At 47.3% G+C, this 16771-nt stretch overlaps 7 protein-coding genes across 7 annotated transcripts; 5 read left to right on the top strand and 2 right to left on the bottom strand.

Moving 5' to 3' along the window:
- Positions 1-523: 523 nt before the first annotated feature.
- Positions 524-920, bottom strand: LOC108030005 (small ubiquitin-related modifier). The gene has a single exon (XM_017102520.3). It carries the CDS (start codon positions 857-859, stop codon positions 620-622), a length of 240 nt encoding a protein of 79 aa, XP_016958009.1. The 5' UTR covers positions 860-920; the 3' UTR covers positions 524-619.
- Positions 921-1937: 1017 nt separating this feature from the next.
- On the top strand, positions 1938-3742 carry LOC108030419 (juvenile hormone epoxide hydrolase 1). Its single transcript, XM_017103306.3, has 3 exons — positions 1938-2479; positions 2539-2743; positions 2919-3742. Exons 1-3 carry the CDS (start codon positions 2079-2081, stop codon positions 3717-3719), a joined length of 1407 nt encoding a protein of 468 aa, XP_016958795.1. The 5' UTR covers positions 1938-2078; the 3' UTR covers positions 3720-3742.
- Positions 3743-4984: 1242 nt separating this feature from the next.
- LOC108030289 (juvenile hormone epoxide hydrolase 1) lies at positions 4985-7192 on the top strand. The gene is made up of 4 exons (XM_017103120.3): positions 4985-5247; positions 5528-5727; positions 5846-6053; positions 6295-7192. Exons 1-4 carry the CDS (start codon positions 5050-5052, stop codon positions 7075-7077), a joined length of 1389 nt encoding a protein of 462 aa, XP_016958609.1. The 5' UTR covers positions 4985-5049; the 3' UTR covers positions 7078-7192.
- A 917-nt stretch (positions 7193-8109) lies between these two features.
- On the top strand, positions 8110-9907 carry LOC108030288 (juvenile hormone epoxide hydrolase 1). The gene is made up of 4 exons (XM_017103119.3): positions 8110-8475; positions 8533-8732; positions 8800-9010; positions 9069-9907. Exons 1-4 carry the CDS (start codon positions 8266-8268, stop codon positions 9870-9872), a joined length of 1425 nt encoding a protein of 474 aa, XP_016958608.1. The 5' UTR covers positions 8110-8265; the 3' UTR covers positions 9873-9907.
- A 454-nt stretch (positions 9908-10361) lies between these two features.
- LOC108030424 (microtubule-associated protein RP/EB family member 1) lies at positions 10362-11514 on the top strand. The gene is made up of 2 exons (XM_017103310.3): positions 10362-10764; positions 10821-11514. Exons 1-2 carry the CDS (start codon positions 10635-10637, stop codon positions 11444-11446), a joined length of 756 nt encoding a protein of 251 aa, XP_016958799.1. The 5' UTR covers positions 10362-10634; the 3' UTR covers positions 11447-11514.
- A 1-nt stretch (position 11515) lies between these two features.
- Positions 11516-12607, bottom strand: LOC108030423 (coiled-coil domain-containing protein 130 homolog). Its single transcript, XM_017103309.3, has one exon. It carries the CDS (start codon positions 12470-12472, stop codon positions 11516-11518), a length of 957 nt encoding a protein of 318 aa, XP_016958798.1. The 5' UTR covers positions 12473-12607.
- A 141-nt stretch (positions 12608-12748) lies between these two features.
- Positions 12749-16615, top strand: LOC108030296 (methionine--tRNA ligase, cytoplasmic). Its single transcript, XM_017103130.3, has 6 exons — positions 12749-13084; positions 13172-13293; positions 13369-14204; positions 14263-14367; positions 14423-15574; positions 15631-16615. Exons 1-6 carry the CDS (start codon positions 12982-12984, stop codon positions 16364-16366), a joined length of 3054 nt encoding a protein of 1017 aa, XP_016958619.1. The 5' UTR covers positions 12749-12981; the 3' UTR covers positions 16367-16615.
- Positions 16616-16771: the final 156 nt, after the last annotated feature.

Below are 16771 nucleotides of genomic sequence, written 5' to 3'. Positions count from 1 at the left end.
CATTAATGGCCTGCGATTCGGGTCCGGAATAGGAGCCTCTCCATTTCCCCCGGAGGTGGCAGCTTTGACACGCTTCCAAGTATCAATGCGATTTGTTTGCGGCACGCGAACAAACTTCGCTTTTTTGGCTTTGCTGCATCGGAAGTGAATTTGAGTCCTTTGACTGCGGCATAGTAATTGCGTTAATTTCGCTCGAATTACGTTTCCCATCATTGTTTTTGCCTCGGCGACCACGCCTCCTTTTCGCTGTCTTGCATGTTTGGCGGCACTTTTGTGGGCTTTTCGAGTTCCTCGCCCCTTGAATGCTTCGATAGTTGCATGTCGACGGCATTATTGCTTACCTTACAATTTATAGAAATTATCCACGGCCTTCTATGCACATGGAAATAAAAATAAAACCCTTACAATGGTTTAAAAATTTGCAAAAAGTACTACACTTCTATTAAGCTTATTAACAATATGCAATAAAATTTAGTAAGAAGCACAACCTATTTTTTTTAACTAAATTTTTTATGTGTAACCATTTGTTTTTATTAGCTTTATTGACAAGTGCATGACAAGTTCAGTGACTCTGCTGGGCAATGACTTTGATCGTCATGGTCTCATGGTCTCCCCTGCACTAATTGCCTTCTAAAACGTCTATGATATCGTCATCCTCCATGGCCAAGGAGTCAAAGGTGTCCTGCTCCTGGAGTTCCTCCCCGTCGAAAATCAGAATAAAGGATTCAGGGCACTTTCCGATTGCCTGGGCGAATTTATTCTTGAGAAATACAGCCAAGGGTTGATCCGTGCTTACTTGGCACTGCAGTTTATGGCCAGCAGAGGACAGTAACCAAATGCTTTTGCTCTGATTAGCCATTGTGTTGGATAGAAATTTAAAGATAGTATGTGGCACTCTATAAGATGACAGTAACCACGTGGCCTTTTGATTGACCGTGTTCATTCATTTTTCGCCTTTTTGTTTGGAGCCACATCATCAGTGGCAGAAGGGCTGAGATTTATGATCAGTTGCCGGCGGAGCGCTTAACAATAAATAAGTCCAAGAGAGCCCCGATAAGATAGTGGCTGCCTATAAGCAGCATGGACTATTCCCAAGTCACCCTCACACCTGTCTCATGCTCTCGTGTGTGGGTCAGCCTATCTCCCTCTTAAAATCAATGGACAAGGTGCATACGTGGGTAAGTAACCCCGTAGTACGGGAGTCTATCCCCAAGCGCACATTGGTCTTGAGTCATTGAAAAACCGATAAGTAACCGTTTATTAAAATGGTCAAATTAGTTTTTAGGTATGGGTTTGTTTAATTTTAGTTTAGCGGAATCACATTTATTAAGACCTATTATATAATAAGGGTTAGTAAAGGAGGAATTTACCTGTTCAATAACATTTATTTTGTAGATCTCCGTTACGTTATTCTCTCTGTATACCGTTGCTGTCTCTGTCGTTTGAAGATTTTTTGAAAAGTTTTCATCAGATTTTCTTTTCTATAACAATGTTAAAAAAATAATACCATAGAACCATTTATCAGAAAGTTATGAGCATTTAAAGTTTTAACCGAAGTGTAAAATATTTTTTATTTTGTTTTAGTTGTCGGACCATTAACTAATAAGTTTAATTTGGCTCTAAGTACCCAAACAAAAATTAAATAAATTTATATCCACTGCATACAGAGAGACTTCATGTTGACCCCTTAACAACCAGAAGTCCCAGACAAATTAACCTTCGAACTTAATGCTTATACAGCCAAATAATAAAACAAAATGGGCTCGTAAAGCAAAGAGCAAAATGACAGAGCATATTTGGAACCACTGTGCGCGATAGCGAGCGCTATCTAAACGAATTTATAAATATTATACGAACATATACTATAACGGCGACGGCGAATTTCGATAGAGCTTTGCGAGACAATCTGGGGAATGAGAAATGCGCCGGCAGTCAGTTCTAAAGCGGCTTTCCAACACCGCAGTCGTCTTTCTTCAGGATTCGGATTCTGAGTCGGAAACCATTATCTCCGGCGGCAGTGCGAGGAGACTCATTTAAATTCAAAACCGGTGGGAGAGCTAATTGCGGCAGTGGCCAGAATGAAGTGCCTGATAGTGTTTGGGCTGATTGTGGCCCTGTTCGGTGCCTTCATCGGCTACGGCTACGTGGTGTTCTCGGACCTGACCAAGCCCCTGCCCAAGCCCGAGTTCAAGGACAACACCTACTGGGGTCCTGGCGACGGCAAGGACCATGTGCCCGACGAGAAGATCTACGAGTTCAAGCTGCAGGTGCCCCAAGCGGAAATCGATGACCTGAGGCAGCAACTCAATCGCACGCTGAAGCTCACCGAGCCGCTGGACGGGATCGCCTTCGAGTACGGATTCAACACCTATGCGCTGGAGCAGTTTGTGGACTACTGGCGGGACAAGTACCTGACCAAGTGGGATGAGCGCCAGGCACTGTTCAACTCGTTCAAGCAGTACACGACCGAAATTCAGGGGTGGGTAGAAAAAGCTTTCAGTCTTAGGATAACATGGCAAACATTTGGTTCCCCTGCAGTCTGAACATCCACTACATTCACGAGAAGGCCTCCGAGGAAGCGAAGGCCAGGAAGCATGTGTACCCCCTGCTGCTGCTCCACGGCTGGCCGGGATCGGTGCGCGAGTTCTTCGATTTCATACCCATGCTCACCAAGGACCAAAACATCACGGACTACGCTTTCGAGGTCGTGGCTCCTTCTCTCGTGGGATACGGATGGTCTGATGTAAGTGAATTCCACTTTCTACAAAATCTAAAGCTATTCAGCCAAATGTAGTGCGAGTAAGATGGAGATATGCATGCACTTTTACACTTTTACAAAAGAATATTTTATTAGACATTTATTGACAATTCATATTTTAAAACATTAGAAATTTATAATAACATCCTTAATATTATAGGCAGCAACTCGTCCCGGCTTCAATGCCGCCGAAATGGCCACCGTGATGCGCAACTTGATGCTGCGTCTGGGTCACAAGAAGTTCTTTGTCCAAGGTGGAGACTGGGGCAGCATCATTGGCAGCAACCTGGCCACCCTCTACCCAGAGAACGTGATCGGTTACCACTCCAACATGTGCGTCCTGCACTCGCCCCTGGCCATTTTGAAGGGAATCTGGGGCAGCTTCTACCCGGAGAAGTACCTGCCCTCCAGGTTCTTTGTGGATCACCACTTCCCCGTGTGGGACAAATGGCTGGAGCTGCTTCAGGAGAGCGGCTACTTCCACATCCAGGCCACCAAGCCGGATACGATCGGGGCGGCTCTGACCTCTAGTCCCGTGGGCTTGGCCTCCTACATCCTGGAGAAGTTCCAGACCTGCACGAATCCCGGCCTGCAGCAGGACTTCGGGGCCATAGTGACGGTCTTCGGTCTGGAGGCAGTGCTGGACAACCTGATGGTCTACTACCTGACCAACTCGGCCACCACGGCGGCTCGTTTCTATCTGGAGAACGTGTCCAAGACCTACAGGGATCTGCAGCTGGACCGAGTGCAGTCCCCGGTGCCCATGGGCTGTGCCCGCTTCCGGTTCGACCTGCCCTCGGTGACCGACTGGCAGCTGAGGGACAAGTTCCCCAACCTAAAGCACTCCATGTACTTCCAGCAGGGCAGCCACTTCGCCGCCCTGGAGATGCCGGCCATGTTGTTCAATGACTTCACCGCCTTCGCCGCGAAGATTGGCCTGCATGGCGAGACGAATAAATAAAAGGTTTTTCTATTACTAGCAAACGATCTTTAAACTTTGGTCTTGGACTCGTAGCAGCAAATGAGGTAGCTTTTATATTCGTAAGCTAACTAGAGGTCAAAATACTTGATGTGCTTGAAATGGTTGTTATAACACAGGTTATACCCCACCAGGGGTAAGAATATAGAAATATTCATAGAGAGAGCCAGCCTTTTATTTACGTCCAGTTATTTCTATGTTTCTTAATGTACGTAGGTACATTTACTTATCTCAAGTAGTATTTATTTTCATTATATAATATTTGTTTATTTTACAAAATGTTTGGTTTATAGAAATTGTAAATAAACAAGTTTTAACTGTGGAATAAAATATTTAACACTTTCTGATAGTGCTACAAGCTAATAATCAGTTCCGAACTCTCAATTTGTTTTTGAAGGAGGTTGTTCTATAAACAATTTACACTTGCACATCTACAATAAGCTGAGACGAACTGTAAGCATCAGGTGGAAACTCAAACATAGCACAATGCGCCAAAAAGTTAAATTTACAAAATCGTAAATAAAAAGCTGCAATTTTTGAGATACTCTCTTAAAAGATTGAACAATAAGCGAGTTTAAAAAGAAAAGTATCGGAATTTTTTATGATAAAATAAATCCAATCTAACATTCAACTACTAGTATATACATTATTTCTTAATTATTTATTTAATTAATATTTTGAGCAAAGGAAAACGGAGATTATATAAAACTAAGGTAGAATCTCATCAATGGTTCTTAGCCAACTGCATATGAAATATTGACAAAAATTCTAAAATGTTAAAATAAATATACTAAGCTACCTCCCGGTGCAAATTGAAAGCAATTTGTTAGACATTTAAACCGTCTTGTTCTCATTTAATATAAGCGATCGATTGTTTATTGGCACATGAACACATCAAAGCTCTCGCGTGTTGATAAGTGAATTTCAAAATCATTATTACGAACATTGTGGGTACAAGTACCTAGTACATATTTTGAACTGAGTTCAATCCAATATATTATTTGTTATTCTAACCATGAATTGTTTTTCTTTAGTTTGGCAAAGTAAAACTGGCTGATCATTATTAGAATAGCTCTCCTTCAATTTGTTTCCGAAAGCTGCCCGAAATTCGCGTATTTTTCGCCAAATCATGCTCGCATTGCAGTGCAGTGACGATGGGATCCACCTCGGGATCCATTTGGGATCCACAAGCCGGCGAAAGCTTTCGTTTGCCGGCTGCTTGGTCTTTGAAAATCATTTGTGGTCGACGATCGCACACGACCGGCTGTGCAGTTCACAGAGGGGTGTTTCCCAAGTATAAAGATTCATAAGTATGTCGAATGTTTCTGTGCGGATCCTGGTCGGAGGACTGGCCATCCTGTTGGCGGTCGGCTACAAGAACTATCGAGACCTCTCGGCGCCAGGAAAGAGGCCCGATCTGGACAACAATGCTTACTGGGGTCCAGCGCTAAAGGAACCCTACAGAGAGAACAAGGCCATCCTACCATTTGACATCAGCGTCAAGCCCGAGGTGAGCTATTGCCCATTAAAAGCTGTGTTTTATTAATCATTTTATCCTTTAAATAGCGTAATTAAAGAAACCTTTTATTGAGTGCTTGTTTAAAGTCTTATCACTGTGATATTTGACTAAACATACTAAAATTTTAATTTCGTCATGCTGGTCTTACATATTATTGAGTGGATTTAATTTCAATTTATGAAGATGCTACTCGCAACATATGAGGAACATTACAATATAAATATAATATTTCCAATATCTCCTTTTAAAAATCCCAATCCCTACCCCACAGATAATTGAGGACCTGAAGAGCCAACTTAGTCGTCCTCTGAAGGCCCAAGCACCCCTGGAGGGCGTCGGATTTCAGTACGGATTCAATGCCAACGAACTGGCCAAGGTGGTGAAGTACTGGCGCGATTCCTATCTGGCCAAGTGGAGCGAGCGCGAGCAGTTCCTCAAGAAGCTGGACCACTACCAGACGGAGATCCAGGGGTGAGTCGGGCCACACCAATGGCAATCCATTTTCCACATGCATAATTAGTTTGCCGGCACACAGACCTGCATTTGCACATTAACCCCGAAACCTGACCCCAGCTTTCCATTTTTGCAGCTTGAAAATTCACTTTATTCATGCCAAGCCCAGCCAGGTGAAGGGCCAGAAGCCCAAGAAGGTTCTGCCGCTGCTCCTGATGCACGGATGGCCAGGAACCGTTCGCGAGTTCTACGACTTCATCCCGCTCCTGACCACGCCCAGTGACAAGAGCGACTACGTCTTCGAGGTGATTGCGCCCAGTCTGCCGGGCTACGGATGGTCTCAGGTTAGTATTCCACTCTCGAGGCAAAATAGTAAAGTACCCGTCAAAACTAATAGTTACTAACCAAAAAAGATTAGTCAAGCTCAGCAAGATAATCATTTTGTTAACTTCTCTTGCATAATTCATTGTTTTGATTGATAAATTCATTGTTCATTTCAAAAGTTTAAAGTTCCCGGCTAATAATTTTCCTGTAATATAATAACATAAAATATAAATATATTAAATATTTAATTTTCAATTCCAGGGCTCTTCTAAAACTGGCTTCGGGGTGGCCCAGGTGGCCGTGGTGATGCGCAACCTCATGCTCCGAGTGGGATTCGAGAAGTTCCTGGTGCAGGGCGGCGACTGGGGCTCGTTAATTGGGTCCAATGTGGCCTCGCTTTTCCCGGAGAACGTACTGGGCTACCACTCGAACATGTGCGGAAACAGCAGTCCGCTGGGTCAAGTCAAGACCCTGCTGGTCGCGCTCTTCCCCAGCTGGTTTGTGGACAGCCAGCATGCCGATTTCTACAAGGGATTGGGCCACCTGTTCGGCACCATATTTGAGGAAATGGGATACGCACACATTCAGGCCTCCAAACCGGACACCATTGGCAATGCCCTGATCGACAACCCAGCTGGACTGGCTGGCTATATTCTGGAGAAGTTCTCCACGTGGACGAATCCCGCATTTAGAGAGCTTCCCGATGGCGGTCTGACCAAGAGGTTCACCTACGATCAGCTCCTGGACAATGTGATGATCTACTACGTGACCAATTCCATTACCACCTCCGTGCGTCTGTACTCGGAATCCATGGTTGCCTCGCAGTTCGCCTTGGCAGTGGATTCCCTGCCCATCAAGGCCAAGGCTGGATGCACCCGTTTCGCCCACGAAATTATCCACGCTCCCGACTCTGTGCTGGCCAACAAGTTCCCCAATCTGGTGCACAGTACCTACCACAGGGATGGCGGCCACTTCCCCGCCTTTGAGCTGCCCCAGCAGTTGTACGATGACTTTGTTAGCTTTGTCCAGAAGGCTGAGTTTTAATTAGTTTTAGGATCACTTTGTATATTTTTGTAAATGGAACAGCAGAGTCTGATGCGAAAATTATAACAAATCGGCTTGGTGATTGCATTTGCCTTATCTGCTTTGAAAACCGAAAGTTGAAGTGTGTTTTCTTTGGGAACTGTGATAAGTTATAAAGTGAAGAGCCAAAGGGTGGGTCTGCTTGCTTTTTATAGGCGAACACTGTGAATAGATAAATCTAAGCTCAGAACAGCATTACGTAATGTTAAACAAATTGTTTGTAGTCGACTTAGGTACACACTTTCTTGAAAGTTACAAAAATAATGTAAACATTTTTATACTTGTTACTGTCCGTTCGTCCGTATAAACGCTGAGATCACGAAAACTTTGGAGCTAGAATTTTTGGGACTTAGCATGTATGTTCCTGGGATTTCTGGGTATCACCCCCATTTTAACGCCCACATTCTTAAATATTTTGAAAAGCTTCAAATGAGATTGTGTTCTTATTATTAGTAGCCATCTACATGGCAAATATTAATAAAATCCGACGATTCATTTAAAAGTTGCAACCAAATACGATCAATATTTTAAAAAGTTGACTGAGATTTCACACCATATATAGGAAATCAGCTGTTATTACTAATTCGCCGCCAAGCCGCTAGGGGCGGTACAGGCTGAAAGCGCATGGATGCGCTAGGTGGCGCTATCTACCCTTTGCCCTCCTTTTAGCTGAGTAATGGGTATTTTATGAGAATGTCATGTTTGGCTGTTTAAAAACTCGTAAAGTGAGTCTACCCTAAGCTAGTGTAGGCAGGAACACTACCTACCTGAATTGGAACCCCAGCTGCGTCGCAAAATATCTAAAATTCGCCCGTCTGTATATACCTAACATACACAACCCTCCGATCGTTCCCCACAAAGCTTCAAACAAAAAACCGGCACCAAAGCTTTCTCGAGTAAATAAACAAACAAGCCCATTCCGACGAGTCATCCACGGTCTCAAAAGCCGCTACCCCGTCTCAGTATAGTGCCAAGTAAACCTGTTGATAAGCCTTAACTGATCGACTGTAGAGCGGTCACTCAAAGTCGCTTATCACGGTGAGCGACGAAATCGAGAGCTGCGCCGCGATGATATGCTGGAACGGCCAACATCGTTGAAATGGGAGCTGCAATCCCAGTCAGTGTGACTGGAACCGCTGAAAGGGTAGGATGGGTGTTACGTTTAAAATTCTGGTCTGTCTGCTGGCCATCGGCGGGGGTTTGGTCTACAGGAATGTGACCCAACTGTGGGCCGACTTGCCTGTGCCCCAGCTGGATGCTCAGGAGTGGTGGGGCGATGAGGCGCAGCCCAAGGACTACGCCGCCTATTTGGCCAACAACTCGGAGGTGATCAACAACAAGCTGAGCTACCCCGAGAAGGTGAGTGTGCTTATCTATTCTACTCCGCCTTAATTAATTATTATATGCCATCTACAGACCATTGCCGACCTGAAGAGCCGCCTCAATCGCACCCTGCGCCTCACGCCCCCGCTCGAAGGCGTGGCCTTTGAATACGGCTTCAATACGGATTACCTCAAGGAGGTCGTGGAATACTGGCGCGATGACTACCTGCCGCGTTGGCGGGAGCGCGAGGTGTTCCTGTGGCAGTTCAACCACTTCACCACCGATATTCAGGGGTGAGATAAGAGCGGCACTTATCATATCCACAGATAGTAACGATGGGTCTGGGTTGCGGGCTTTTAGGCTACGCATGCACTTCCTCCACCTGATGGTCTATGATGAAAACAAGGTGGGCAAGAACCACTATCCGGTGCTCTTGCTGCACGGCTGGCCGGGCTCCGTGCGGGAGTTCTACGACCTCATCCACTTGCTGCATCAGAGCAACCTGGACAAGAACAACAAGTACATCTTCAACGTGGTGGTCCCCAGTCTGCCGGGTTACGGCTGGTCGGAGGTGGGTTGAGGCTGATCTTAGCGGCTCTTCTACGGCTAAACCATCTCTGATCTTACAGGGCACTTCGAGGAAGGGTCTGGGCACCGCTCAGATAGCCGTGATGATGAAGAATCTTATGGATCGCTTGGGATACGACAAGTTCTTCATCCAGGGTGGCGACTGGGGCAGCATCATTGGCAGCAACATTGCCACCCTGTTCCCGGACAATGTCCTGGGCTACCACTCGAATTTGTGCTCCAGCCTGAGTCCCAAGTCCATGCTCAAGGGTTTTGTGGCTGGTTTCTGGCCTAGTTTGTTTGCTCCCGCTGGCTACGAGGACTTTTTCTTCCCGAAGTCCAATGAGCTGAAGTACCTGGTGGAGGAGAGCGGCTACTTCCACCTCCAAGCCACCAAGCCGGACACAATTGGAGCCGCACTCATCGACAATCCAGTGGGATTGGCTGCCTACATCCTCGAGAAATTCTCCACGTGGACAAATCCCAGCTATCGCTCTCTGCGGGATGGGGGTCTCACAAAACGCTATAAAATGGACGCCCTGTTGGACAATCTGATGATCTACTACCTGACCAACTCCATCACCACCTCGCAGCGCCTGTACGCGGAGCAGTACTCCCAGGCCCAGCGGGACTTGCACCTGGAGAGAGTACCCACGCCGGTGCCCACGGGATGTGCCCGGTTCAAGAGCGACCTTATGCACTTCCTGGACTTCCAGTTGCAGGACAAGTTCAAGAACGTGGTGCACAGCACCTACCACAAACAGGGCGGGCACTTTGCCGCCCTGGAGGTTCCTAATGTCCTATACAAGGACTTCATAGAGTTCGTAAAGGCGGTGGAACGAAAATTTAAAATTAAGACTTTGTAAATTTTTTCCAATAAAAATTGTTTTTTTCAAGATAAGTCGGGTTTCAGCTGATATCGATAACTTAAGGATTACTAACATGTTTTGATTCTGTAAAAATTGAAAATATCCATCTTGTGGGTATGAAAGCAATTTTTTTTTTTAATTGAAAAGTTAGTTAATTTTAAATTAAAAATTAGTTAAGCTAGTTATTATAAATATACCAACAAAGGACAACCTTTTTTAGGGTTTACTTTTCATAAACACTTTTTTAAATGAATTTTATTATTACTTCTGAGAACCAAACAATTTATTTTTAAAGCGTATTTGAAATTATAAGTATTTTATTATATATTCGTTATATGTTATATTTTTTCATTATATTTAAATTGATAAATATTAATTTTCGATTTTTTTTACTCAAAAAGTACTTATATATTTTGTCCCTGAGCTTTAAAAAATACCAAAAGCCGTACCTGATTATGCATCCAGGTACACGTGCTTAATAACCTCCCATCACTGATCCTGGGAGCATTGCAATCGGGAATCGGAGTTGAAGTAATTGCTCAAACCGGCGACATAGTAGGCCGACTAGCAAAATATAGACTTATATGTCATAAGATATTTGGTTTGTGAAAAGCAGGCGGGTCCAAAAACTCACAGAATCAATTAGAAGCCGTTAATTTGTCAAAAAAAGAAGTGAGCCGTAAAATCTCAAAGACAAAGGAGCTCTTAAAGAGTAGAGGAGTAACAGTAAAAGGGTGACATTTTCTACCAACCGAAAAGATGACCGACGTAAAGTTAACCGTGGCTCTAACCAGCGTCAACGGGGAGAACATGTCCCGGCACGACATGCTCCAGTGGGTGAACAACCTGGTCCAGGGACACTTCAAGAAGATCGAGGAGCTGTGCTCTGGTAAGACTCCCTCGACGAACCACACTTCTTTTGTACAAACCGACGATTTCGACTAGGTGCCGCCTACTGCCAGATGATTGAGATGATCTTTCCCAACTGCATCAACCTGAAGCGCGTGAAGATGACCGCCAAGCTGGAGCACGAGTATCTCCACAACCTAAGGCTCTTCCAGGAAGCCTTCAACCGCTTGAAAGTGGACAAAGCGGTGCCCATCGATCGTCTGATCAAGGGCCGCTTCCAGGACAACTTTGAGTTCTTGCAGTGGTTCAAGAAGTTCTTCGACTCGCAGGCACCTGGTCTGGAGAACATCAAGTCCTTGGCCAATGCGCCGGCGAGCAAACCCATTAAACCGCGCGTTTTCGCCAAGGAGCGTTCGCCAGAGGTCGCCAAAGATGATGGCCTCAACGAACTGATCGGGGAAATGCAGACCCTGAGCTTGAGGAGGGAGGACATAATGGAGGAGATAAACAAGTTCTACAACAAGTTGCGCATGGTCGAGGATCTAGTGAATGATATGGCCAGCGACGGTCAGAACGAGAAACACATTCAGTTATGTAAACGCATCCAGACTGTGCTGTGCAAGACGATAGATGGGCAGGTCAACGAGGAGCCCATCGAAGTTATTGGGGAAAATGGAGATGAAGACCCCGAAGCCGCGGATCCCAATGAAGGATTGTATTAGGGTTTTTTTTGGTACGATGTCCTGTTTTCTATAATTATTGTATTATGTATAAACAAATGCTTTGTGAATTCAGCTGTTTGAGTCATTATCCGAGGAGGAGTAATCCCCCACCAAGCTTAGGGGTTTTTCATTTGAGCTTTGGGCTTGGGTTTGGGTTTCGTCCAACTTTCTGCGCCGAATACCGAGATCCTGTAGTTGTAGCTGGCTATTGAGCGCCTTTTGCCGCTTGAGTCCACCAAAAGTGGTGACTGTTGCTCCCGGCAGAGCTGGTCGCATGAGCAGCTCCAGCCGCTGTTCGGACTCCCTTTCCAGAGCGGACCTGGTCTGCAGCTTCATCAGGGCGGCCATTTCCCGATCTTGACTAGTTTCCGGCAGAAGCGCAATGTCCAGACTGCTCTTGGCCAGCAACTGGCGATCCAGCTCCTGCTGCCCCTTGATCTCCTTCTTCTGCTGACGGAACTCCTGCCGGAGGCGACAATTGGCCACGTAGCTGTCATCCCAAACACTCATATTGCGCTCCATCAGCTTCTGGAGCACCGGCTTGGCATCTGCCCCAGCCTTGGCATCCTTTGCCTGGTGTTCCAGCTTGTACATGGCATCGTCGAAGAGTCGTTTCTGCACCTCCTTGGTTTCCGGCACCACCTGCTCGTTCTCCAAGGGGTCCCAGCGGTTCTCCTGCCGTCGTGCCCCCGAAAGTATAACATAGTCCAGATTGCCGGGGTCCGTCTGGATCTCGAAGTGATTGTCGCACAAGTGGCACTTCATTCGGAACTTGAAGACCGGCGTGGTGTAGTACATGCCCACCTTGGTCTTCTCCGCATTGTAGCGCACACCCATGCCAATGTGGTTCTTGCAGCCGTCGCACCAGATGTTGTAGGGCATCTCGAAGCGGATGATGATGATCCCCAGGTGAATCTTTCGGGCCCGTTCCCTGAGGGCGTGGGTGCCCTGGAACTTGTTGAGACCGCCCTTCTTGGGGTCATAGTCGGGCGGGTAGTACTTGTTTTGACCCTTACGTTCACCCATTTTGTAGTTTTCTGGGTTTCCTTATTTTTAATATTTAAAGTCTTGGATTCTGAGTGTCCAACGTAAATAACAACTTTTTGTATTGAACGCAAATCAGCTGTTTCAAAGCAGCTAGTGATGGCCTTCTGGGTAAATTGAAAATAGCTAAGAATGTCTAAAGAAATATGTTGGTATGACATAAATGAATTAAAATTTTCTAAATTTTTGTGACAGTACTTATAGATCATTCCTTAAAACCAAGTTTCCATGTATATCATTGTCATACATCCTCTAAATAAGTAAATACATTTATGTATATAATACATTTGACGTTCCATCGAAGTGCTACAAAAATAGCTAAAGCTCAAGACCCCCGCTAAATAATCGATAACAATAGCGACGGCGTGACAGCTCTTCCAGTCGGTCCATCACCAAAATAATAGTTTCTCGTGGGCATCCACAATTTGGTTGGATTTTTAACCCTTTTTGCCACGTAAATTGAATTAGAAGTAGCGCACGATCCCGGCAAGATGATAATCTACACGAACGAGGGCAATCCGCTGGGACTGCAGCTGCTGATGCTGGCCAAGTTCGCCAAGCGACCGGTGCAGGTGCAGCTGGTTAACCTAAATGGTGAGTTCTGCCTCGGATTCCCTTTGAATTCCGGGTAAAAGCCCTCAAGTGACTCATTTCTGATGCAATAACCATGGGATGTTGCAGACGCCAAGTACAAGGACTTGCTGGTGCTGCCCACCTTGGAGCTGGACAACGGGCTGCGCCTGTTCTCGCCGGCGGCCATTGCCAAGTACCTTTCCGTGGATGAGGGGCAGCGGCGCGATGAGGTAGGGCTCCCAAAAAAGACTTATTGGCCCATGACCCCTGAAGGTTAAACTAATTGGTTTCTGCTTCCCCCGCAGTGGCTGGAGTGGTCTGCCACGTTGCTGGCTCCGGCTTTGGCCCACCACATGGCCGTGGGTCACAAGGCGGACGCGAATGCACTGCCCGTGCTAAATGCCCTGGTCAAGAAGCTGGACGACAACCTCAAATCCTCGCCCTTCCTCGCTGGCAACCAACTCACTGCCGCCGACATCGCCGTGTGGTCACTCCTGGCTCCAGATGGCACTCTTAAAGGCGCCCAAAACGTGGACAGTTTAAGGGATTGGTATGGCCGGGTAAAGGCCCTTCCCGAGGTACAGGAGGTTCTCAATGCACAACCGCTGAAGGATCTCAGCTTCAATGCGCTGCAGCAGTCGAATAGATATGGAGGACTGCATCATGTCCCGCTCAAACGACTCAGCCTGGCGGACGCGGGCAAACTGCTGGTGGATACCACACCCACTGTGGCGGACACTGTCACGGACGAGGAGATCAGCGCGGCGCAGGCTGCCTTTACCTACACAACCCCCAAGGAGCTTAAGGAAGAGCGCACTGTTCTGCCCAAGGCAGGTGAACGCAATGTGCTCATCACCTCGGCTCTGCCCTACGTCAACAATGTGCCACATTTGGGCAACATCATTGGTTGTGTACTGTCTGCTGACATCTATGCTCGCTACTCACGCTCTGCCGGTTACAACACACTCCTGATTTGTGGCACGGATGAGTACGGCACCGCCACGGAAAACAAGGCTTTGGCTGAGAACCTCACTCCGCGAGAGATCTGCGACAAGTACTTTGAACTACACAACGCCATTTACCGCTGGTTCGGCATTGGCTTCGATTACTTTGGACGCACGACAACACAGGAACAAACAGAGTGAGTTTAAGGTGCGCAGATAAAGATTTGCTAATCAAACATCTATACGTTTTCATAGCATTGTACAGGAGGCGTTCCAGGATGTCCTCAAGGCTGGGTACATTATCACAGAGAGCGTAGAGCAGCTGCTTTGCCAGAAATGCGACCGCTTCCTAGCGGATCGGTGAGTTTTTTCTTGTTATGTTTTGAAATGGAACTAATTAACCATTCTATGATAGCTTTGTGGAGGGCACCTGCCCACATCCTGGCTGTGGCTATGAGGACGCCCGTGGCGATCAGTGCGACAAGTGCGGCAAGCTGGTTAATGCCACTGAGCTGATTCGTCCCAGGTGTAAGGTGTGCAACAGCGCCCCTGTGCTGCGTTCCTCCGATCAGTTGTTCATCGATCTGCCGAAGGCGGAGCCACAGCTCAAGGAGTGGGTGGACAAGTCGGAGGGGGGATGGACGCACAACGCCAAGGTGATCACGAGGGCATGGCTGAAGGAGGGTCTCAAGCCACGCTGCATCACCCGCGACCTGAAGTGGGGCATCCCCGTGCCGCACGAGGGATTCGAAAAGAAGGTCTTCTACGTGTGGTTTGATGCTCCATTTGGCTACGTGTCCATGACCAAGCGCTACACCAAGGAGTACCAGCAGTGGTGGCAGCCAGCCAAGGGCACAGACGTCGAACTCTTCCAGTTCATGGCCAAGGACAATGTACCCTTCCACTCTGTGGTGTGGCCCAGTGTCCTGCTCGCTATCAACAAGGGTCACACGCTGGTCTCCCACATCATGGCCACTGAGTATCTGAACTACGAGGACGGCAAGTTCAGCAAGAGTCGTGGTATTGGTGTCTTCGGCAACGATGCTCAGGAGACTGGCATTCCAGCCGACGTGTGGCGTTTCTATTTGGCCTCTGCCCGACCCGAAGGTCAGGACTCCAGCTTCAGTTGGAACGATCTGGCTGCGCGCAACAACTCCGAGCTGCTGAACAACTTAGGAAACTTTGTGAACCGCGCTTTGGTCTTCTGCGAAAAGAACTTCGGCAGCACTGTTCCCGAAGTGGCCACCACTCAAGATGATCTTGTGCTGCTGGCTTTGATTAACCGCGAACTTCGTGGCTACATCAACTCTTTGGAGAAGGCCAAGCTGCGCGATGGCATTCGTCATCTGCTGGCTATTTCTCGACATGGCAATGGCTACATGCAAACCCAGCAGCCGTGGGTGCTGCTGAAGGGCACCGATGATCAAAAGAAGCGAGCTTCCACCATCATTGGTCTTTGTGTCAACATCGCCTGCCTCTTGGCGAACCTCCTCTTCCCTTACATGCCAACTACGGCTAGGACTCTGTTCGGTCAGCTCAACGCCAAGCAGACGTCGCTCAACGCAGAGTAAGTGCCTGTTTAGTGAATGCTTATATGTATCCTAATATTTTATTCCATCCCAGGAAACCGCTTGCCACTTTGCTACTCCCCGCTGGCCACAAAATCGGAAAACCAGCTCCGCTTTTCGCGAAACTGGAGCAGTCCTTCATCGACGAGCTCAAGAGCAAGTACGGTGGCGCTCAGACTGCTGCCCAGAGTCAAACCAGCGCTGCAGACTTGGAGCAAGCTGTGCAGGCTCAGGCGGATAAGGTGCGTCAGCTGAAGGCGAGCACGAAGGACAAGGCTGTGTGGCAACCGGAGGTGACCAAACTGCTGGACCTCAAGAAACAACTGGAAGAGGCTAAGAAGACTGCGCCTGCTGCCGCCCCTGCTGCCGCTACTGCTCCCTCAAATGGCTCACAATCCGTCCAAGATCTGGAGAAGGCCATCCAGGAGCAGGGCGACAAAGTGCGAAAGCTGAAGGGCAGCACAAAAGACAAAGCCGTGTGGCAGCCAGAGGTGAACGTGCTGCTGGACCTGAAGAAACAACTGGAGGCGGCTCAAAAGGCCGCCAAGGCAGCTCCTGCCGCCGCAGCTCCCGTTCCTTCACCCGCCGCCTCTGCAGACCCAGCCCAGGTCAAAGTGTTGGAAGACAAAATCGCTCAGCAGGCCGAAAAGGTCAGGACCTTGAAGGCCTCGGGCGACGCCACCGTGTGGAAACCCGAAGTTGATATTCTGCTGGGTCTGAAAACCCAGCTGGCCGCACTGACTGGAACCCCGGCCGCCGGTGGTCAGGGCAAGGGCAAGAAGAAGAAGTAGGCCCTGGACCCTCGCTCCTCATAACTATTAACTACGTTGGACATTTTACCTCAACTCTCAAATCTAATCACGCATTCGATGGCAAATCTTTAGTCACGAACTGGCACAGTTCTATTCATCGCTTTTAAGTTATGCATTTGCATTTAACGAACCTTCGTATTTATTTGAAGTATGGCTAAATTATTAAATCAGTTAGTAATTTATTGAGTTTCCTGAAAGATACATTAAAACCCTTGACTTTCAAAGAAATGGCATTTTGAATTTCGATAACAGAGTACTGAGCTGGATATCGATAACTTGCACGGATACCTGTCACGAGATCATTTTTGTAATCACGGCAAGTGTTGTTAAATTAGTCCCTTATTTTGGCTCAAACAGAAGTGTAAAAAATGGTTAACTTCTGAT

The sequence above is a fragment of the Drosophila biarmipes genome, chromosome 2R (genome assembly GCF_025231255.1).
Source record: "Drosophila biarmipes strain raj3 chromosome 2R, RU_DBia_V1.1, whole genome shotgun sequence".
Lineage (NCBI taxonomy): Eukaryota > Metazoa > Arthropoda > Insecta > Diptera > Drosophilidae > Drosophila > Drosophila biarmipes.
The sequence above is the reverse complement of the archived record's forward strand: the minus strand, read 5'-3'. Positions and strand labels throughout refer to the sequence as shown.

Excerpts from the sequence above, each read along its gene's own strand:
- LOC108030296 (XM_017103130.3), top strand. The coding sequence starts at position 12,982 with ATGATAATCTACACGAACGAGGGCAATCCGCTGGGACTGCAGCTGCTG. Across the intron at positions 14,205-14,262 it reads ACAACACAGGAACAAACAGA|CATTGTACAGGAGGCGTTCC; the intron begins GTGAGTTTAAGG and ends ACGTTTTCATAG. Across the intron at positions 15,575-15,630 it reads CAGACGTCGCTCAACGCAGA|GAAACCGCTTGCCACTTTGC; the intron begins GTAAGTGCCTGT and ends ATTCCATCCCAG.
- LOC108030424 (XM_017103310.3), top strand. The coding sequence starts at position 10,635 with ATGACCGACGTAAAGTTAACCGTGGCTCTAACCAGCGTCAACGGGGAG. Across the intron at positions 10,765-10,820 it reads GATCGAGGAGCTGTGCTCTG|GTGCCGCCTACTGCCAGATG; the intron begins GTAAGACTCCCT and ends GATTTCGACTAG.
- LOC108030423 (XM_017103309.3), bottom strand. The coding sequence starts at position 12,472 with ATGGGTGAACGTAAGGGTCAAAACAAGTACTACCCGCCCGACTATGAC.
- LOC108030288 (XM_017103119.3), top strand. The coding sequence starts at position 8,266 with ATGGGTGTTACGTTTAAAATTCTGGTCTGTCTGCTGGCCATCGGCGGG. Across the intron at positions 8,476-8,532 it reads AGCTGAGCTACCCCGAGAAG|ACCATTGCCGACCTGAAGAG; the intron begins GTGAGTGTGCTT and ends TGCCATCTACAG. Across the intron at positions 9,011-9,068 it reads CGGGTTACGGCTGGTCGGAG|GGCACTTCGAGGAAGGGTCT; the intron begins GTGGGTTGAGGC and ends CTGATCTTACAG.
- LOC108030289 (XM_017103120.3), top strand. The coding sequence starts at position 5,050 with ATGTCGAATGTTTCTGTGCGGATCCTGGTCGGAGGACTGGCCATCCTG. Across the intron at positions 5,248-5,527 it reads ACATCAGCGTCAAGCCCGAG|ATAATTGAGGACCTGAAGAG; the intron begins GTGAGCTATTGC and ends CCTACCCCACAG. Across the intron at positions 5,728-5,845 it reads TACCAGACGGAGATCCAGGG|CTTGAAAATTCACTTTATTC; the intron begins GTGAGTCGGGCC and ends CCATTTTTGCAG.
- LOC108030005 (XM_017102520.3), bottom strand. The coding sequence starts at position 859 with ATGGCTAATCAGAGCAAAAGCATTTGGTTACTGTCCTCTGCTGGCCAT.
- LOC108030419 (XM_017103306.3), top strand. The coding sequence starts at position 2,079 with ATGAAGTGCCTGATAGTGTTTGGGCTGATTGTGGCCCTGTTCGGTGCC. Across the intron at positions 2,480-2,538 it reads TACACGACCGAAATTCAGGG|TCTGAACATCCACTACATTC; the intron begins GTGGGTAGAAAA and ends GTTCCCCTGCAG. Across the intron at positions 2,744-2,918 it reads TGGGATACGGATGGTCTGAT|GCAGCAACTCGTCCCGGCTT; the intron begins GTAAGTGAATTC and ends TTAATATTATAG.